The 22,299-nt window shown below is 42.4% G+C and overlaps 1 protein-coding gene across 2 annotated transcripts in view; it reads right to left on the reverse strand.

Moving 5' to 3' along the window:
* The window catches only part of CHST3 (carbohydrate sulfotransferase 3), a 46,882-nt gene that overhangs the window by 9,056 nt on the left and 15,527 nt on the right, over positions 1 to 22,299 (reverse strand). For both annotated transcript variants that reach the window (XR_007357679.2, XM_048858115.2), the window contains exon 2: positions 372 to 662. Coding sequence is in view for 1 of the 2 variants with exons in the window: in XM_048858115.2 (XP_048714072.1) it covers positions 372 to 508 (137 nt within the window). In the remaining variant the exon portion in view is untranslated. The remainder of the gene's footprint in view (positions 1 to 371; positions 663 to 22,299) is intronic.

Raw genomic sequence — 22,299 nt, forward strand, 5'->3', positions numbered from 1 at the left:
GGCAAGTTGGTCGCTTCAGCTAGACACTTTGGCACCTCCTCACTTGCCATAGTCTACCTGGCTATGATCTTCTATGATGCCCATCTCCAGTGTATTTGTCTTTACTGAAAGTGGGGAAAGACCTGGAGGAACCAATGTGAAGCACTGCTGGGAAGAAGGCCTTTCACTGTGGGCAGTTGTAGTGACTGACTAAGATTGTAATGGAAAGAAGGTGATAGGCATTAATGGGCTTCACATTCCAGGAGAGAGAAGTGTATCTAGTTGTAAATGGCTGGAAGGCTGGCTGCAGAAAGGTGAGGTGAAGGCTACATCAAGGATGAAGAGAAATCCCCTCCCAGTATAGCAAGAGCTTGCTCTCCCTTTTTTCCTACCTCGATATGATGTTGTTTTCCTTCTCGATAATGACAAGAGCTACAACAAACACCAGGAGAATAGCATACTTGCTCTTCATTCTCAGGCAGTGCCGCAGGTCCCGGATATCCTGGGGTAAAGTGTGTCCTTTATCCATGGGGAGAGACTGGGGAGTCCAAGGTTTTGCCTCAAAGTCTCTCCCCCTCCAAGGAGAATAAAGGAGCACCTCCCCAGCTCCTAGTGCTCTGCAGCTATCTAGAAGGCATCATCCAGTTTTAATACTTCCTGATCAGGCAGGTGACACCCTTGCCCTGCACAGAGAGAGAAAAGGGGAAGAGTTAGTGCTGGGAATGAGAATCTGGGTTGCCTGAATAAAAACAATTTAAGAACTTCTATTGCAGGGTCAGCACCTTTCATATGGTGGATGCTTTAGTTGAATTTCAAGAGTTACACAAAATGCCGGCCCAGGGAAATCTCCATCGAGATTGACCCCCCCTCCCCCAATCAGTGTGATATTTTCTCCAGTATATGCTCAGAGGCTTTAATAGGACTGCACCACACAAACAGAAAGCACTTTTCCTCCCTCTCACCCACTGCTGACTCAGAGAGTCAATAAAGCATCTCTTTACTTTCTCGGGAATTTAAGAGCGAGAGAGCAGGGCTCTATATCACGGGCCTGGTCAGGATCCCATTGCACTGTAAGAATAGGATTTCAAGTAACACTGATGATAATAATTGGCAATTCTCAATTTAAATCAAAACTCACTCCTGCCAAGCCCACAAATGCTACCCACTGCAGTCAAAAATAGTCTCACACCCCTCCCCAAGGCAGTAAAGCATCCCTAATGTTGTGCCTCTCTGTTTACAGTAGACTGTGTGCTCCTCAGGACAGCAACTGTGGGCTTGATTCTGATCTTACACTTGTGTAAATCAGGAGCAATTCCACTAACGTCAGTGAACGGGGGTGAGGTCAGAATCAGGCCAACATGTCATCTTCTGTGTCTTGTAGAGCGGTAAGCAAATGGTTAGTGCTTAGGCATAATGATAAAATATAATACACTTTAGATAGTCAAGAGGGGCACAGGATTCATATTCACTATCTCTAGAAGCTTTGCCTGGCATCAAGCTGTCAATTCCAAGATACAGCCTTTAGCTATTAGAGCTCTTGTCCTCACTTTCATCTCTCCTGCCCTGTTTCTCAGTAGTTTTAAATAGAAGTAGGACTAGCTGGCCCAGGTGACTGAGGATCCGCCTGGGGGCAAATTTGGATCAGGTCAGTAATGTCAGAAATCACGGCACCAGCGCAGCTGCTTAGCTTTTCTGGATAACAACTGGCAGTATCCCATCAGTGAGGGTGGGTTTTCGATGCAGACCCCCCCCAAACACAGCTTGCACTAAGTAGCACACTTCCGGACAGTCTCAGCAGGGATAGCTCAGTGGTTTGAGCATTGGCCTGCTAAACCCAGGGTTGTGAGTTCAATCCTTGAGGGGGCCATTTAGGGATCTGGGGGAAAAAAAATTGGGGATTGTGCCTGCTTTGAGCAGGGGTTTGGACTAGATGATCTCCTGAGGTCCCTTCCAACTCTGATAGTCTATGAGAAGCCAAGGATTCTGAATAATTCACCCCCCCGGCCACTCTCTCAGGCCTGAACACAGGCCTTTCAGGTCAGGTTTGAGGCACCTTGGCCAACCCATGAGTGACAGCTTGTACTACTACTGGGGCTATGCAGTGCCTCTAGCCATGACACCTTTCCTGAGAAACATAAAGTCCTTCCAGGGCAACTGTAATGCTTGTTCCCAGTGGATTTACTTTACTTTCGCAGTTGGGCATTTATCAAATGCAGCTGTAGGGGATCCTCATCTTTTCCCTCTAGGGACTGGCCTTTCTCTAAGCACAGACCTTAAAAGCAAGGGGCCAAATAACCCTTGCTGTACCTTCACTGAATTGCAGGGATGGATTGGTTGAAGTAGTCTACACATCTCACATAGACAGATAGAAAGCAGAGGTCAGGGAAAGGAAAAGCATCTCTGGGCCTCAGCTATGGGGAAGCAGAGACAGCATTGCAGTGCACCGATAATGCTTCCTGTCACCTGATGTCTATCATACTGTGGTAAGAGAGGAACGTGGGGAGGGGGATTCCCTAATTATAAGTGAATCAAAAATGTCAGGACTTGATGTTTTGGAAACATACTACTCTGTGTAGTCCCTGGAGAGAACTGCTCCAACAACCATGAAAACATCTGCTGCTCTCAACATCTGGAGAGTTGGTGTTAAGGGCCTGTAAACAATTCCCTTCTGCTGGATGAACAAAATTTCAACTAACAATGAGAGCAATAAAAATGCGAGGGGCCTCCTTCTCTTTATAGCCTCCATCCTGCTTGGGAGGAACAGCTGTTGAGAGCCTCCACCAACCTCTGCCCCTCATATCTCCGTTCCCAAAATAAATCTTCTGGAAGAGACCCCTTGCTGCACTTCCCCTCTGGCAGCATCCCTCCCCTGCCCCCATCAGAGTCTCAGTTCCCAGAACTGAATACAACCACCTACATTTTAGGAGCACAGCTTTCCACCTCTCCAGCTGTTCATTTGCTGTGCCCTATAGGCTTCCTTGTGAACCACCAATGAGGGGCTGGAGAAGGGGGGCAGGATGACACAAAAGGGGAATTCCAGAATGGAACAGGCAAAGAAGGCAGCCCTGTTCTCCTTCATTCTGCCAATGGACAACAGCCTTTACTCATTCTGATTTGTTGGAACAGTTCCAGATCCAACAAATTGTGTGTTTGAGTAAAGGCCCTGTTCCTTTCACACTTGCCTGTCAGGACTAGCCCTGGGAAAGAGGGAGCACCTGAAAGTGCTTGGTGCAAATGGAATTCCTGTTACATTAGTCACCATTCCAGCCTGATGCCGTTGTTTTATGCTCAAGCCCCAGCCTGGGGGCAAGATATTTTTGGGAGGGAGTTTTACAGATTTTCAGCTATTAAAAGGAAACAGTGTGGAGAATCAAAGTTTTCTGTTCTCCTATCCTTCCCACTTGATTTCCTAGAACACAAACAGCAATCTCATTTCCCAAGAAATTTCACCAGTTCTTTGCCTGTTGTATAGACAGGGTTGGGTTTTTAAGTGATCATTTAAAAATGCTTTGTTGCTACAGACCAAACACGGCTGTTACTCTGAAACCTGCACAGGGGCTGTAATTCATACACGTGTTCAAATGCATACTGTTTTGAAGAGCTGCGTATGACTTTTCTCTGTTGCCAAGACTTCAGAGACCTTTTCTATGGCTTCACTCTGCCTAGGCTCACCAAGAGGTCTGTGAGACGCAGCAATCTTTTCAGTGAACGCTGGACCAAGTACTGGTTTAGTAATGAAACCCCCATGCTTGGCAGATTTGGCTTGGGTTTAACGGGTTTCAGTACAAATGTGTGCGCAGCTCCAGTTGTGATTCCAAGCTACAGATCCATATGATCACAAGTATGAAGTTACACAGTACATGGTTCCTGCTTTGGATTAAAAGTACTTCTTGAAAAGTTACACACACACAGGCTGCGGACGCAGCATGTTCATCCCCTGGGGACAAGGCATATTGTAGGGTAGGCCCAACACACTTGTTTATCTTGCAAGTCACAGCTATGTGCTTAGCAGATTTAAAGGGGACTTTTTCTTAACTAACGGCAGCTTCTTGTTTTGGTGATATGAATATAACAATAGTTATACAGTGTTTTTCCATTTTAATTATGTGGAAGCCATCTAATATTTTCTTATGCCCAGAGATTATGCTGTTCCCCAAATGTTCCTAATGGTATTGTCACATTTACAAAAGGCAAATATCCAGGCAAGCTGTGAACTGTCCAGTCTCTCATATGCCTTAGTCAACCCCGCATTTAAATGAAAGGGAGTCTTGCCACTGACATGAATAGCAGTTAAATCTTTGCAGTGCAGTGTTGTCCTGTGCTAGGCCATTTGACAGGGAACCAGGAACTTCTGCATGTTAATCTTGGCTCTAACAATGATTCCATTTGTTACCATGGGCAAGTCACTTAACCTTGCTGCCTCCGTTTTCTCCACTATAAAATGGGGATAATAATTCTTAGCTACCACAAAGGAGATTTTAGATTACACTATATCTGTAAACCACTTTGAAGATAAAAGGCACTACATGATGTAGGTGCAAAGTATCCTTATTAGAAGAAGGAGAGGAAGAAGGAGTAAAGATAGTCTTGTGATTAAGGCATGGGACTGGAATGCAGGAGATCAAAATTCAGTTCCTTGCTTTCCCACAGACTTCCTACATGACCTGAGTAAGTAACATAATCACTCTATGCCTCAGTTTAACAATAAATGGGGATAATACCTCCCTGTGTTACAATGGCATTGGGAGGTTACATTCGTTGATGTCTGTGAGGTGCTCAAATATTACAGGGATGAGGGCATGTAAATTCCTATATGGATAGTTAAGGGCAATTACAATTTATAGACATGATTCTCCTACATCAATAAAACACACTGCTGCGCTCTTTAAAGCTGGCACCTAAATTACAGAAAGGAGTACTTGTGGCACCTTAGAGACTAACAAATCTATTTGAGCATAAGCTTTCATGAGCTACAGCTCACTTCATCGCATCCGATGAAGTGAGCTGTAGCTCACGAAAGCTTATGCTCAAATAGATTTGTTAGTCTCTAAGGTGCCACAAGTACTCCTTTTCTTTTTGCGAATACAGACTAACACGGCTGCTACTCTGACACCTAAATTACAGTTTCTTTGCAAAAAGAAAAGGAGGACTTGTGGCACCTTAGAGACTAACCAATTTATTTGAGCATAAGCTTTCGTGAGCTACAGCTCACTTGATCGGATGCATACTGTGGAACTTTGCAGTTCCCTGATGTGTGCTTGCAGATTTAATCCACCCTCCTTTTGTCTTTGCTTGTACAGTGCCTGTCAGTGTGAACACAGGACAGTTAAAGTGAGAATCTCAGTCACCAAACCAACGTAGAGCAGCCTGGGGCATTTTCTCCTTGGCTTTTGTTTGGGGGTGTCTGATTTGTTATTTGCACTCAGTCTCTCTCCATTAGGTGAGAGCAGGAGAGACTTGTGAAAAGCACAGCCCAGAAATGTGCATTTGTGTCACTGTCCCTACAGAGGAGATTACGAAACTGATACCTGGGAAGATCACACACGCTGCTTTGTAGAGACTCTGCTTTGTCCTGCTACACAACTGCACAAGAACAGGGAGGCCCCTGCAATTAGTGTCACAAAAACTTTTGTTTTGCTGTTGGTCTTTGAAAATCATTTTGTTTCTTTTTATTTATATATGGGTGCCTGTTTCCACAGTACAAACTGTCTGCCAGCAACACTCTTTCAATTCCCCACTAGTTAGAGCACTGCGCCCCCCTCCCCCTCCCACACACAGAGTGCTATAGATTTATGTATACCTTCAAATCAGCGGCACTGCTATGGGTACCCGCATGGCCCCACAGTATGCCAACATTTTTATGGCTGACTTAGAACAACGTTTCCTCAGCTCTCGTCCTCTAATGCCCCTACTCTACTTGCGCTACATTGATGACATCTTCATTATCTGGACCCATGGAAAAGAAGCCCTTGAGGAATTCCACCATGATTTCAACAATTTCCATCCCACCATCAACCTCAGCCTGGACCAGTCCACACCTGGATCCACTTCCTGGACACTACGGTGCTAATAAGCGATGGTCATATAAACACCACCCTATACCAGAAACCTACTGACTGCTATTCCTACCTACATGACTCCAGTTTTCATCCAGACCACACCACACGATCCATTGTCTACAGCCAAGCTCTACGATACAACCGCATTTGCTCCAACCCCTCAGACAGAGACAAACACCTACAAGATCTCTATCAAGCATTCTTACAATACCCACCTGCGGAAGTGAAGAAACAGATTGACAGAGCCAAAAGAGTGCCCAGAAGTTACCTACTACAGGACAGGCCCGACAAAGAAAATAACAGAACGCCACTAGCTGTCATCTTCAGCCCCCAACTAAAACCTCTCCAACGCATCATCAAGGATCTACAACCTATCCTGAAGGATGACCCATCACTCTCACAGATCTTGGGAGACAGGCCAGTCCTTGCTTATAGACAGCCCCCCCAACCTGAAGCAAATACTCACCAGCAACCACACACCACACAACAGAACCACTAACCCAGGAACCTATCCTTGCAACAAAGCCCGTTGCCAACTGTGTCCACATATCTATTCAGGGGACACCATCATAGGGCCTAATCACATCAGCCACACTATCAGAGGCTCGTTCACCTGCACATCTACCAATGTGATATATGAAATCATGTGCCAGCAATGCCCCTCTGCCATGTACATTGGTCAAACTGGACAGTCTCTACGTAAAAGAATAAATGGACACAAATCAGACGTCAAGAATTAGAACATTCAAAAACCAGTTGGAGAACACTTCAATCTCTCTGGTCACTCGATTACAGACCTAAAAATGGCAATTCTTCAACAAAAAAAACGTCAAAAACAGACTCCAACGAGAGACTGCTGAATTGGAATTAATTTGCAAACGGGATACAATTAACTTAGGCTTGAATAGAGACTGGGAGTGTATGGGTCATTACACAAAGTAAAACTATTTCCCCATGTTTATCCCACCCCCCACTGTTCCTCAGACGTTCTTGTCAACTGCTGGAAATGGCCCACCTTGATTATCACTACAAAAGGTTCCCCCGCCCCCACTCTCCTGCTGGTAATAGCTCACCTTAAGTGATCACTCTGGTTACAGCATGTTGCATCGGATGAAGTGAGCTGTAGCGCACGAAAGCTTATGCTCAAATAAATTTGTTAGTCTCTAAGGTGCCACAAGTACTCCTTTTCTTTTTGCGAATACAGACTAACACGGCTGCTACTCTGAAAGATTTCTGTCAGTTTCTCAGATTGTGTGGCTGTAATGAGAAACCTCAGTCACAGGAAATGTTTCTATTTGAGTAATGTCTAAGAGCAAAGGCACTTAGTTTTCTGCAGCAGCTTTGGTTACGGTGGAGGAGGGGTATAGATGGATTCAAAATCTCACAGTACATTTTATTTGGTACCGTTTTTCACATAGTATTTTTATTCCCCTTTTCTACTCCATAAATAATTAATAAAATAATTATGGACAGTACATGGAAAAACCATTTGCCCCTCTGTATGTACTGGGGGCAAACTTCACCTAGATTTTTTTTTCTTTTCTTTTTTTGGCTTGATTCTCCATTGCCCTGCATCTTGTGCAGTTGTTCACACCAGTGCCACATAAATGAAAAGTGGATATAAAATGTTGTCATATTGGAATGGTCGGTATTTTGCACCCACCTTTGCACTGCTGTAAATGCCTGCACAGAGCAACTGAGAATCACACACTCAGTATTTAAAACCAAAAGAAAAGGAGTCAGTATGTCAGGGCCAGAGAGTGGAACAGTTTGCCTAAGAGAGTCAATCACTAGCTATCTTTAAATAAGTTAGATATGTTTGTTGGAGAAAATGACACATATTCATAGACTTTAAGGTCAGAAGGGACTATTCATGATCTGACCTGCACATCACTGGCCACAGAACCTCACCCATCCACTCCTGTAATAGACCCACAACCTCTGACTGAGTTACTGAAGTCCTCAAATCATGGTTTAAAGACTTCAAGTTATAGCAAATCCACCATTTACACTTGATTAAACCTGCAAGTGGCCTACACCCTATGCTGCAGAGGAAGGAAAAAAAACCCTTATATATGTTCTGAGGCAGGGGGTTGCAGTAGATAATAAAAGAAATTCCTTCTAACCATTTCAGCTATGATTCTGTGAGGTTTAAATAATTTCATTTCAATTATTTTTTCAAATGAACTATATATGAATTAAAATGGCAAGGAGGCTGGTAGCACCTTCTCTATAATGAAGACATTTTTCCGTCAGCTTGGATTCTGTAAACTGCTGCACACTGTTTTTGGTAACACTCATCAGGAATTTATTCCCAAACCTACAGAAAGTTTATCACTCTCTATTAATCTGATAGAATTTAACAGAGAATTACATCCCTGCTATAAAATGTTATACAAGATGGTTTAAAAACCTATGGGAAGAATATTGTTCTCTATTAACGTCTATATTGCATTATTGATTTTTATGCCTATTACATTCTATAGCCCTTTTCAGTAAGGGCTGAACGTGGGCTGAGATAGTGCCAAGGCTGGTTTACTTAAAAGCTGAAGGGTCTGCTTGTAAGTGACTGAAATTCTGGAGCAAGACACCTGATTACTAATGCATAGTTATTTCTGCTACAGCTAGTAAGTGAATGCTACACTTGCTATTACAGCATCTCAGGAGCTGTGCTATAGTTATGAGTGCAATGGCACTTCCATTCTAAATCCCATCTTTCCAGTCACCGACAACTTTCTCAGAAACTTATCTTTAGGCTGAAATTGCTAATGTTTAAAGCAGCCTTGTCTGCCTCTTCCCACACCGGACACTGGTTGTCATCAGAGGCCGGACGCTGCCTTTCCCCTCCTGGATGCTACTCTGATCTCCTGCCCCAGGTATAATCAGAACTGTATTATTCCAGCCTCTGCCTCAACCATCAAGCTGAGACAGGGCTGGGAAATTCATTTTCAATCTAAAATAAAGGTATTTATTTAAAAAACAAAACCAAAAAAAGAACGGGGTGTTAGCCTAGAGGCTCCTCTGTATTCTGCTAAGCATGACTTTCAATGAGAACCAACTTTTAGCTTTCCAACTAGTCACCCGGCCTGTGACTGATGACATAACCAACTTCAGTAGTGAAAGAGCCTGTTGTATAGAACATAAGCAAGGATGCACAGTGCCACTTGCTGTGAAAACCATGGCTCTGACTACGCTGGCTATTGTGCTACTAAGATCTCAACCTTAATGTTGCGGTAACAGTTTTGTGCATGAATTTTAAATGAATTCCAGGTGTTCCTGAGGAAAAGGCAAAACAAACCCAGATGAAATCCACAATGAAGTCAAAACCCACTATTTGGAATCACAAGCATAATGGGTATAATTCCATCTCTAAAATAGGAACTTTTACAGGAGAGTAAAACTCTTAAGAGGATGTGTCAAACGTCCTGAACTGTCTAGAAAGAGGTCTTTGTCTTTTAATCCCTTCATTATCTTTTTCACGCTGACAATGAACATCACATTTGCAATCTTCACCCATACAGTGCATAGTCCCTCCTTACTAATTATGCTCACACATGTCCTGTACATTGTGCTGGTACTCCCTCTCCTGGGCTGAGCTTTTGCTTTTGGTAACATGACACAGCCTGGCCCTAGAACAAACATCTAGGAAGTAGCACAGAGACATCAAATTCAGCAGTCTCTTTTGGCGACTTGCTTCGCTTTGCACTGTCTTGTGTCTCAGAGACAATGTTACACACAACAGCCATGAATACAAAGTCATTTAAAAAGCAAAAGAGAGAGACTCAATTGTTACGTTTCTTATTTCAGATCTTCACTCGTACAACATGCTCTGTGTTGCCCTGTGTTCCGCCATTTATCACAGAAAAATAGAGAGCAAGTTTCCCTAGTGCCCCATCTCTCTCTCTCTCATGAACGCATCCCCTTTTTCAATACTCTCCAGGTTCACTCAAAATATCTAATGAATCAATAAAAATATTGTCCTTCCTTTATCCTAACACTGACCTGGTAAACAGCTTATTGCAAGAGATCAACCAAAAAGACTAGAAAAGTGTGACAGTCCCTGTTTGCCTTGACTGTGCTGAGTTTCAGAGAGAAGTGTTTTGTGACAGGGAGAGGTGGGGAAAGGCTCAGAGGACAGTGGCTTGGTTGTAGTATGAGAAGTTCAGGGATATGTTAGGGTAAAGATCAAATCCCCACCAGTGAGGGCTGGGGAGAACACCAGGACTGAATGAACATGGAGACTCAATTTCCCTCTAATGCAGGTAGAGGGGCTAGTGCCCATGTGCCAGGGTTGAAATGAGGACAAATTTAAGGTGAGACAGATTGTTCATGGTGAGTTTGATTTTAATTAACTCTGGCCTTCTGCTTTGCTTCAGAGGAACAGCTCTAAGGATGGAACAAAAAACAAACCAGCAAGAGTGTTTTGCTTCTTTCCATTCACAATCTTGCCGGAACATGTCTAACGTGGGTAGCCTATAAAAAGTCTAACCCAGGTAACATATAAAAAGTGCCATGGCTAGAAGATTAATTCCAAACTCAGGTCTCCTTCACAATCAGAGAGATAACAAATATCTTACTCAGTTTGGGAAAGCAATAGCTGTGATTAGCTGCAACGTTTGCAAGTTGGAAGTGAAGTACTGAGCTCCAGAGAGCAGAGAATACATCGTGAGGAAATCAGCTACCCCTCACCTTGCCAAAGCTTTTAAATTGGACTAGCCTCTCTACCCCCACATCCTTCTGGCCTGGTCTGTTGTTCCAGGGCAGGGTTTCACAGACAAGCAGCCTCCCTGACCTCTGTCTCACCACAGGCCTCCTTTTAAAAGTCCTATTTCTGTTTATGAGCTTTACTATGGATCGTTAAATGTCTGCAGTGGCTCACAAAGCAATATGATCTGCAGTTCAATTTGATGCTCTGCTTGAGGATGTGCCTCCCAACAGCTTTTCTCCCAGGAAAAAGAGAAAGTCAAGGGCGAGTGACCAAACAGAACCTTCCATAGGCCCTTGTTCCTCTGACTGTATCTTAAAATATCTGGAGTCAGAGAGGAGTGGCAGCTGAAAAAATTCCCAGTTCTGTCAGCAGTTATTTGTCCAGAATTCCTGTGCTCCCCAAATAAGCAAATTCCAGCGTTGACTCTGAGAATCCCAAGTGTCTTTTCATTGTCCTAGCCAGGGACCCCACAATTCAATAGGTTTCAAAGTAGCAGCCGTGTTAGTCTGTATTCGCAAAAAGAACAGGAGGACTTGTGGCACCTTAGAGACTAACAAATTTATTTGAGCATGAGCTTTTGTGAGCTACGGCTCACTTCAATAGCTATCCTCTGCTATGGTCAGAGGAGATTCATTTTCCATGTTCATTCAGCTCTGTTCACATTGCTCCTCCAATAACCCTGAACTATAACTTTCCCTTTCTGGGAGGAGTCTGCACACAGATTTTCCAGTTCCTTTTCACCACTCCACCAATGTATCTCCCCCAACATGCCCAGAAGGAGATACTGTATCTCTGTACTCCCCTGATTAACCATGCTTCTCTGTATCACAATCTGACTGTTTTGAAGAGATGCAGATGAAATGCCAGGATACAGCAGCTGCTGCCAGGTGGGACAAAGCTAAGTCTCAGCTAACAATCAAGACGACATGTGAAGCAAAATAGCAATTGTTGCAAAATAATGAGGAACTGATTTATCAGGCAGGACTTCAGCAATACACAGTAAAATCATTCACTGTGACAATCTAACACATATCCAAGAAGTTATTTACAGAGTCCAGTTTCTATTACTACAAAACCCCATGAAATCTATATCTATTAGTATCTATATCTAAGTAGATTTAAGTGACACTCTTGCAGCTTGATGTCACAAACTGCAACAGAGCAACAAATTGTTACAGAAAAGGATGTCATAATTAGCACATCATGTAGTTCTGAACAGTATTCTACATGAGAATCAGAAATTCTAGAAATGGGAAAGACCATCTATTTCATCCTTTTCTAAGGCAGGATTTCTCCCTACTGTACTTGTAGTGCTCTGTTCAGTCTAGTTTCAAATGTCCCAAGCAACAGGTCTTTCCTAAGGATATTAATAGTTACTCATTTCAATCACTCTGCAGCAGTAAAATATCCCCTCCCACCCCAGAGGCAGGTGGAGTTCACTGATGCTTTGTTTCTGGTTTGTAAAGTGCTTTGGGATTGCTGATATTAAAAGTGCTATATATGGGTGCAGTGTTAGTTTTTATAAAACATCTTTGAATATCTCCAGATTTAGCACTTTTTCTCAAGAGGGGGAGGACAGATTGGGGGGAGGAGAGGGGAAAGATGTGTAGATGAGCAAATAAGTATAAATACGCTAAGATACCATATTATATAAATGGTGGGATTTTCTAGTGCTCCTAACTCCCTTAGGTGCTTAAGTCCCAATGATTTGTAATTGGACTTGCGCTCCCGTTACATGTTTGAAAATCTTCCCTTAACTTCTCTAAATAAAAAACAAATTACATTTTACTTTGTGTCTGTTTTTTGTTTTCCCCAAAATATCATAAACAAGGTTACATACACAAACTGAATATAACACGTGGCTTCAATTTCATCTCAAGGTTCCGATGATTTGAGCTTTACCCTGTGGTTTATATGGTCACCACTGATGAAACAGTGCAGTTGGAGAGAAGTTATTCCCTTTGTCTAGTAGGGGAAGGAACAAGCCTGTCTGGTAGTTATTGTTTGACTGTGTCCTGCAGCAGAATGTGAACTAAAAAACTCTACTAGACATTGCATCAGGCCAGAAAATTCTTGTACTTGGTCTTAAAGCCAAAAAATACATTTCTGGTGTTGTATATCAGCTGTCGCTCGCTATACACCCTTCCTGCTGTGAAGGAGAAACAACAGAGAAAGAAAACAATGCAGAGAACGAAGAGCAAAGGGTCAGATGGAGAGGGATGTAAGACGAGAGCGAAAACTGACTCAGGCCTTGTCCACACTGCCACTTTACAGCGCTGAAACTGTCTCGCTCTGGGGTGTGAAAAAACACCCCCCCCCTCCCCGAGTGCTACAAGTTTCAGCACTGTAAAGCTCACCAGCGCAGCTCCCAGCACTGGTGAGCTACTACCCTCATGGGGGTCGTTTTTTTACCGCCGCGACTGACAGTCTGGTGCCGCGACTGCCACAGCAGCACTTTAACGTTGGTAGTGAAGACATGCCCTTAGGTTAGGGACTGGTGCAAAAGAGTTATTCCTAGAAGACAGCAATAGTTTTTTAAGGTCACAAAAAAGGCAACAGAAAGACAGATATGTTTTGAGCTGCTGGAGAAAGAACAAAGGTTCATTCACCAATTGCAATTCTCCAGAACAGTGGAGGTTCCTTGTTCTCTGCAGAAGAACCTTCAAAGACAGACATGAGGATTTACTGTGTCAGAGCCTCAGTTCAGCATGAGTGAAGTCAATGGGAGATTTCCCACTGGACTGAATAGAAAGCAGGAGCAGGCCCCCACTCAGTAATGAAGAAGTAAACAGAAACCTGAGGATGGTAAGCAGAACAAAACAAAAACACATAGCTGCTTTCCTCTCAAAATAAAGTCAGTGGTGGAAAAGCCCTTTGTAACATAAGAAAATTCACATCATAATAGTCAGTCTGCCTTTTAGTCAAAAGAAAAAGATTTGCATGGCAAGTGAGATAAGAAGTTACCCCTTCTGAGAGGCAACTTTTCTCAAACCAGATGTGTGATGCCTGGTAAAGCATTTGTTTTCCATTGTGCAAAAGGATTGTCTATTAAATAACTTAGGGAAAGGCAAATAACTATTTTTGTGGACATTTTTTCCCACCTGGTCCAACAAGTTTCGCCCCATCCTTTTCCCATCACTGTCCAGTTCTATGCACAAGGCATAATATCCTGTGGAAGCAGAGCCAAGTAACTGTCTTTCTACCCAGTTCCAAAACCATTCTCTTCTTGTGCCAGTGTAAAACAGGCATAACTCCACTGAAGTCACTGGTGCAGGTGAAAGGAGAATTGACCCCTTGGATTCCCAGCCCATTCCTTGCTTTCTGTTTCTCTTTCAATAGCTGTCACTCGTGACTGAAAGGCGCAAAATCAATCAATGAATCAGCGTCATCGTGAACTGATGCTCTAATGCCATGGAAAGTCTGGCTGTTCTAAAGAAAGGAGTGGTGCACACAATGATGAAGTGAGCTGTAGCTCACGAAAGCTCATGCTCAGATAAATTGGTTAGTCTCTAAGGTGCCACAAGAACTCCTTTTCTTTTTGCGAATACAGACTAACACGGCTGTTCCTCTGAAACAATGTATTTTGTAACCTTTGGGAAAATGGACTGATGGGTATTCTGTAACTACCTGAACTGCCCAGATGGTTGCTACTGGGTTTAAAGTTTACATTTACATACAGACTTTTGAATATCAGTTGGCTCAGAGGGAGTTGCTTGCTTATATTATGCTCAGATTAGTGTAAAAACAAAACTGCTATAAGTGGAGGATCCGTGTACCGCAACTGTAGTTTTACACATTGCAATGCATGGGAAAACAATTCAGGATTTTTGCTGTGCATCAGAGCTATAACTGGGTTCAGTGTATTTCAGTTAATGGAATGAGCTTGGCACAAATATATTTAGCTTTATACACACATGTTTTGGAGATATTCTGGGAGCTTTGCAGATTTGACAAAGATGTGTATATGTGTGCAAAGTTTTATACTATCACGGACAAAGGAACTATTTCCATTGGTGGTAAAAGCCCATTAATTCCATTACTTTTGTTTGAAGTGCAAATCTGCCCTTGTGGCTCTAATTCTTAGTATATAGGCACCCGATATAGGCACAGGATCGCCATACACCCACATGATTTATGGAAATCACATTATAGTTTTCAAATGTAAGACTACAGCACAACTACCCAATAATAAATCCACAAATCTTGGCCAAGAATGATACATGGCCCTTTCAAGAAACACTTCATTTAAGAGCAGCAGTAGAAACAACTATACACAGTTATTTCACTTTGGGTCATACTAGTCAATTGAACACAACTGGATCCAAAGGTTGTTCGAGTGCTTCCACTTCCTGGCTCCATGTGTATAAAGCAGCCTATTGAGAAGCTCAGTGCATGTCTGCCACTTAGTTTCTGAAATTTTGGTTGCTTTACCTTTGTAGTGATCAGTAGTGAAAGAATCATGCATCAGTTTATATATTTAAAGCTTTTGTTAGTTTAATTTGTCAGCAAACCGTTCAGAGGGAATGTGTGTTTGGGACAGCTGCCTTTTGGCTTACTAGACCCTAGGGTTGCCACCAGTCAGTTTCAGCCAGACAGTAAAACTTTCCATGTTCTGCTCAGTGTGGAGTGATGACAGAGCTTGTCAGAATATCTGAGCAACTAAAAAAGAAATAAAATATATAAAACCCCTCTAAATATCCCCTCAACTCCATTTTTGCTCCTAAATGTAGTAAGGCTTAAAAATCTCTTCTGAGCCTCTGATTTTTTTGTCGTGAGAGAAATGCTGTTTTCCCTTCCATTACGTTATTAAAAATAAAAATAGCTCATTGTGGAGTTAAGGAGCTCAATGCAGTCAAGAAGACAGGGCAAAAGTGCACTGTGCTTTATTCCTTCTGTCTTTCTCATGTAGGGTTGGGTGGGCAGGCCAAAGGGCAGAGTGGGGAGCATCACATTAGTTGAGCTGAGCAAATACAAAAGCATTTTTTGCAAATAGTTGCTCAAATAAATAATCAAATTTGCTGTGACTGTGTTTATGGTACTTTTTTGTTTGCTTGTGGAGGATATTGCTGCAAATGCATTTTTTGGCAGAGAATTCACTGTTTTTGTGGGCATTCTAAGTGTATATGGGAGAGTATTGAAAGAAAATGAATTTCAAACCCATAATCACAGATATCTGCACCAGAAACTTGATTCTAAGGGTCAAACTCATCCAGTCAGGGAACTGAACATTACTATAAATCCTGGGTGACTGGTCAAAACTAATTAATGATGCTTCAACTTCTGATACTCACAGCAATCTCCCTGCAAATAAGGCACTGCCAGAAATTATTCACAGGAATTATTCAGTGAATTATTTCAAATAATGACTATGTGTGAGAAAACTGATCTATTCACAGACAAGTCACAAACTGAAAAAGAGGCAACAGTAATTAAATTATTTGTTACAAAATATGCACCCTGTTCTATCCATCAGCAGGAAGATTATGCTGATACCCCAGAAAAGGAATGAGTCTTCAGCTATTGTGGGGGAGAAAAGTTATGTAGACTATTGCCCTCTCACTTTAACTGTACAGAGAAATGTGAGATAGTTGATGATTAGACAGAACAGGAAGCAGTGCTATGCCTCCGGACCAACCTCACTTCACTATAGAATGGGACTGTTGACCCTCTCATTTTCTGTATATGCAGCAAAAGAAGTTTTTGAAGCTCAGGCCATTCCAGACACACACAGAGCTTGTTTTCAGGAAGAAATCCCCATTCTCAATCCCTCAGTTACACAGCCGTCCAAGTGCATTATGGTTTATGCCTGACCCTGAAACATCAGATGTCCACCACTTCTGGAGACAGGCTACAAGCTTGGATGGGCCAATGATCTAGTAAAGTAGAGTATATAGTGACTGGTAGCATTCTGGTGGGTGGGGTGTGTAATTTTGATGGATGAGACCATTTTATACTTTGTGTGCAAAATATTAAGTGACAGTTGAGCCACCTTCTTCCAGATGAGATGTAAAGTGAAAGTCGTGACTTCTTGTATTCATTTAGCTCCCATGTCACTTCTGCCAGGAGTAGGGATTGTGACAGATATTGAAACTGCATGCAATATATCTTTGGGGACCATACTGTGTATAGCTTATGAATGGTTTATGTATGATTGTGTTCTACTCTATGGGGGAGGGCTACCACAGTTCCTAAAGGAACTAAAGAACTGTATGGGGTTGGGGGAGCAGTGATTAACGCGAATCACTCTTAGGTTTCATATACTGGTTCAAACTGGACTGTCCAGAGACCAACAGACAAAGAGCTTTTAGCATAAACAGGCTGTGTTCTTTCTGATCCAGCATGTCACATTAGCCCTTCTGGCCATAGCATCACATTGGGAGCTCATGTTCAGCTGATTGTCCACCACAATCCCCAAATCTTCTTCAGAATCACTGCTTCCCAGGATAGAGTGCCCCATCATGTAAGTATGACTTACAGTCTTTGTTTCTAGATGTACACATTTACATTTAGTCATATTAAAAGCATATTTTTTGCTTGAGCCCAGCATACCGAGTGATCTAGATTGCTCTGTATCGTTGATCTGTCCTCTTCATTATTTACCGCTCCCTCAATTTTTGCATCCTCTGCAAACTTTATCAGTGATGGTCTTATGTTTTCTTCCAGATCATAAATACCAAAGTTAAACAGCAAAAGGTCAAGAACTGATGCTGTGGCACCTCACTAGAAACATACCCATTAGATGATAATTCCCCATTTGCAATGACATTTTGAGGCCTAGCAGTTAGCCAGCTTTTAATAAACTGTATGTCTGACATGTTAATTTTATCTTTTCAGTTTTTAAATCAAAATGTCCTACAGCACCAAGTCATACACCGTACATAAGTCTACTATGTTGACATTATTACCTGTTATCAATCAAATTTGTAACTTCATTAAAAAAAAATCTCAAGTTAGTTTGACAAGATCTATTTCCATTAATCCACATTGACTGGCATTAATTATATTACCTTCTTTTAATTTGTTATTAATTGAGTCCCGTATCAGTTTTTCCATTATCTTGACCAGGACTGATGTCAGACTGACAGGTCTGTAATGACCCAAGTCATCCCATTTACCCTTTCAAAAATATTAATACAACATTAGCTTTTTTCCAGTCTTCTGGAAATTCCCCAATGTTCCAAGACTTATTGAAAATCAACATTAACAGTCCAGAGAGCTCCATGGCCACCTCTTTTAAAACTCTTGGATGCAAGTTATCTGGGCCTACTGATTTTTAAAATATCTAATGGTAATAGCCACTGTTTAATATCATTCTGAGACACTAGTGGAATGGAAAGAGTGGTATCGTATAATATGTCTACATCATCACCTATTTCTAGGAAACTGAAAATTGTATGTCAAAGTATGTGAGATTTGAGCCCTAATGCACCACAAGTCTCTACTGACAGCCACAGCCACAAGGCACAGAGAGGTCAGCCCTCTATCACCACAGTGATGATCATTCAGAAACTGAGCCTTGCTGTTCTGGTGATTGCAGGGGAGAGGCAGAAGAGTAACAATTTGCTCTCCTGCTCTTCTCCCCTAATCAGCATAGCAAAAATACCTATGTAGATAGTATGCAAAGGGCAGGCAAAGGAGAGTGAAATTCTGACTGGGCAACACATGAGTATGTAGTCAGGGGGGAAAAACTGGTGAAAAGAAATATGTGCTCATTGCTGGCATACCGGGACCTCATTACAGAGCAGAGGACCTGGGGACAAGAGGAAATTCTAGGTAAAAGGGACAGATGGTCTCCCAAACAGTCATCCTCAGTAGAGAATTCAAGGCCCAACTCTGTCCCTCCCACTTTTATTTCCTCTTCTTCAGTACTGGAAGTAAATCCTGAGCATGTGTGCCTGCCTGCCGGCTGGGTGACGAAACAGAATGAAAAGTCATAAATGGCCCATTGTTAGCTGAAACAGAGAGGGTCTCTGTGCACATTTAACACTTCCCTCTTGGATAAATTACTCCAGCTGACATTCAACCTCCTAACTCAGTTAGTTTTATCCATGAGACTTAAGTTTTCTGGGCGGAGGAGGATTGTATTTTCTTGCAAATCAAACTCAGTTCGTGTTGCTGATGAAGGTTTTGGATTTGGTACTTCAGGAGTGGGGGCGGCAGGCTTGGTAGCTCAATCAGATTGGAGGTCCGATGCAACAGACCTGTGAATCTCTAAAAACCCAGTGCTGACTAGCCTGGGATCACAGGAAAAGGAAAATGATGGGCACCAGCATGGCTGTATCTAACCTGATTAAATGCTTCTGTTGTTAACCCAAATCTGTCTGAGAGATATCAAACTGCACCCAAAAGGGGAAAGTAAATGGGATAAATTGTGCTTTTCTTCTTTTTCAAGGTACAAACTGATCTCAGTGTAGCCACTTTCTAAACTATTTTCATCATCTTCCAAGAGGCATGAATGTACTTCTGTTTGTTGCTATATTAAAAATACATGAAAAATTGCTATCATCTGCTTACACGGAAAAGAGAGGCCATTTTTAATACTATCTTGGGCTCACTGAATATCCTGGCAGATGGCAAGATGAACTGATTTCAGCAAACAAACTTATTTCTTCACCTTGTATTTGGTCCTGTTGCCGCTGAGAGCAGAGAGATTTCAAAAGCCCTAGGCAACAAACTATACATGGACTCTGTATTCTGTACAAGCATATGACAGAAATTTTTCATGTTTTGAAAACAGAAGTAAATGTGTATTCACGCTCCTGGAAGCTAACAGAAATAACTAGTTTCAGAGGAACAGCCATGTTAGTCTGTATTCGCAAAAAGAAAAGGAGTACTTGTGGCACCTTAGAGACTAACCAATTTATTTGAGCATGAGCTTTCGTGAGCTCAATGCATCTGATGAAGTGAGCTGTAGCTCACGAAAGCTCATGCTCAAATAAATTGGTTAGTCTCTAAGGTGCCACAAGTACTCCTTTTCTTTTTGAGAAATAACTAGCATTGTCTAGCCCTATTAAATGCTTCTGCCACATCATCTACACCCCTGGACAGTTTTTATTTCAATAGCTCAAATATCCAGCAATTATTAGCTTTCCTCAGCCGCATACTATGTTGTTCGAGGTGTCTCAGAGCAAACAAAAGGAACATAGAACATTAGAAATAGAAAGAAAACCCCTAACAATAAGTACAGGTGGTTTGGTGAGCTTTCCCCGTGCTTGTGATGGTCCTGTAGTTGACCCATCTACTGACTACTGCTCTCTCCACAACTAGAGCTGGAAATGTTTTTCAGTTATGGCCCAGGTTGTTACAACTGACACTGACAAGAAAGTCAAGACTTAAACTTCCAGATAAAAAAGGGTTAATAAATACTAGTCAAAGAAATGCAGTTCTTAAAAGCAAACCTGCGGATAGGGACATAGACAGCTATATATCTCCAGGCAAAAAGGACAGGCTGATACAGAGGCATTGTGGAAAATTACTGACCCTTGCAACTAAAGATGTAACAAAATCATCACAAAAGCCCATGAAATGGGTTACTAGGAGTTGGCGAGAGAAGGGTTACATCAGGCACCAGAACATACAATCTTTCATAGGTCTCTGGGGTTTAGAAAGCTGTCGGCCAGAGCTGACATTGAACATAACACTGATGATAGTAAGAAACAGATGTAACTGGTTTTAGCCACATCGAGGGGGGGGGGGGGGAATGTTGGAATGAAACCCTTTTTCCCCCCTAGATCACCTCTTATATCTCCAAATATCTTACAAAGATACTGGGCATGCAGTGACTGTACAGGCAAACCAGTGCCCATTATTATGTGCTCAGCAATAGCTCACGTGCTGCCTTGAATATGAAAACTAGTTTAAGGGACTGATCCTGAGAGGTGCCCAGAGATGCTTAGCTATGCAGGACCTTAACAAGAGAGAATTTTGGCCAGGCTGCCCACAAAGATTATGCCTCTACTTTCTGAAAAGTGCTGGCAATTCTTCAACTTCCACCTGCACAGCAGCTAGAGCCAATGTCTTGAGAAAAGGTTTGCCAAACATTTGATCTGAACGACCAAACCTCCAACTTGTCCACACCCCGCTTGTCCAGACCCCAGCCTTATACTTCATTGCAGTGTTTACACTAGGAGTAAGCTGAATTCCTGATATGGGAACATGAAGCCAAAAGCCAAAATGGTACCAGCTGAGAATTCCTGCCACCATATTAGGGGAAACTTCCTCCAGAGAGAATGGCATCTGCATGATAGGGCATCTAAGGGTATGCCTACACTGCGTTTTAAAACCCATGGCAGCAAGTCTCACAAGTGCAGTTCTACAGAGTTGGGTTTGTGGGGCTCACGCTACGGTGCTAAAACTGTGTATACATTCAAGCTTGGGCTGGAGCTTGGGTTCTGTAGCCTGGGGGGGTTCACAACCCGAGCTCCAGCCCTAACTGCAATGTCTACACTGGTCCCCACTCCACTGAATCAACACGGCTGAGAAGAGTTTAGTTTTGCAGACAGGCCTACAGAACTGTTCTGAGCAGCCTACACAGAGTAATGATATGTAGAGATTCTTTTTTTGTCTACTTTTTATTCTTTTAAAATAGTTACGCTGTGCCAGTCCCAAGCCTGGATAAAAGAGAAGGATTCTGCAGTTGTATCTGCAACCTGCTCGGGTAAAACCATATTGCAACCCAAACTTGAGGATGGTAAGTGCAGATGGAGCACAAAACCAAGTATCCTGGCAACCAAATTTGTAACAAGAGTAGGCACAGGGAATGTACACACTTTGAATAGTACACGAAAGCCAGCACAGGTAACACAAGAAATGAAAAAATACCATCTTAATATACTTGGTGTTGGTGATACAAAATGGGCAGGGAGTGGCATGCTGATGTCTGATGGTGCTACAATCTTACACTCAGTGGAACAATGCATGAAAGAAGTGAAGGTATTATACTGGATAACTTCACAATCAAGACCCTGCTGGCTTAGGAGCCAATGAACAACAGAATCATAAGTCATGCTGTAAACAAGACATGACAAGTGTACAATAATTCAAGTATATGCACCAACAAGTGCAGTTGGTGACAGTGAAAAGGATACATTCTATGAGCAGGTGCAGCAAGTACTGGATGACATGCCTAACCAGGAGTCTTCAATGCACAAATCGTCAACAACTCTACTAGCTGGGAAGGAATCATGGGCACAGTAGTGGAAGGCATCCAACTGATAATGGCAAACGGTTCTTGAATCTCTGTGACACAAGCACCCCAGAGATAGGAGAAAGGCTCTTCCAGCACAAAAGGACTCACAAGCTCATCACCAGACAATGCAACTCTCAACAAGATAGGTATACACACAGACTAAGAGATGGGCATCTTCTTTGAGAGACATCAGAGTCAGCAGAAGAGTAGATGTTGCCTCCGATCATTTTCTTTTAGTGGCCATGTTACAGTTTAAACTTAAAAAGATCACAAAGACCGACAAAATGAGTGTTTATAGCAATAGAGATGTTCAAGGACAAAGAAATGCAGATCAGATCCCAGATTGCACTTAGCAACCATTCCAG

The sequence above is a fragment of the Caretta caretta genome, chromosome 7 (genome assembly GCF_965140235.1).
Source record: "Caretta caretta isolate rCarCar2 chromosome 7, rCarCar1.hap1, whole genome shotgun sequence".
NCBI classification, from domain to species: domain Eukaryota; kingdom Metazoa; phylum Chordata; order Testudines; family Cheloniidae; genus Caretta; species Caretta caretta.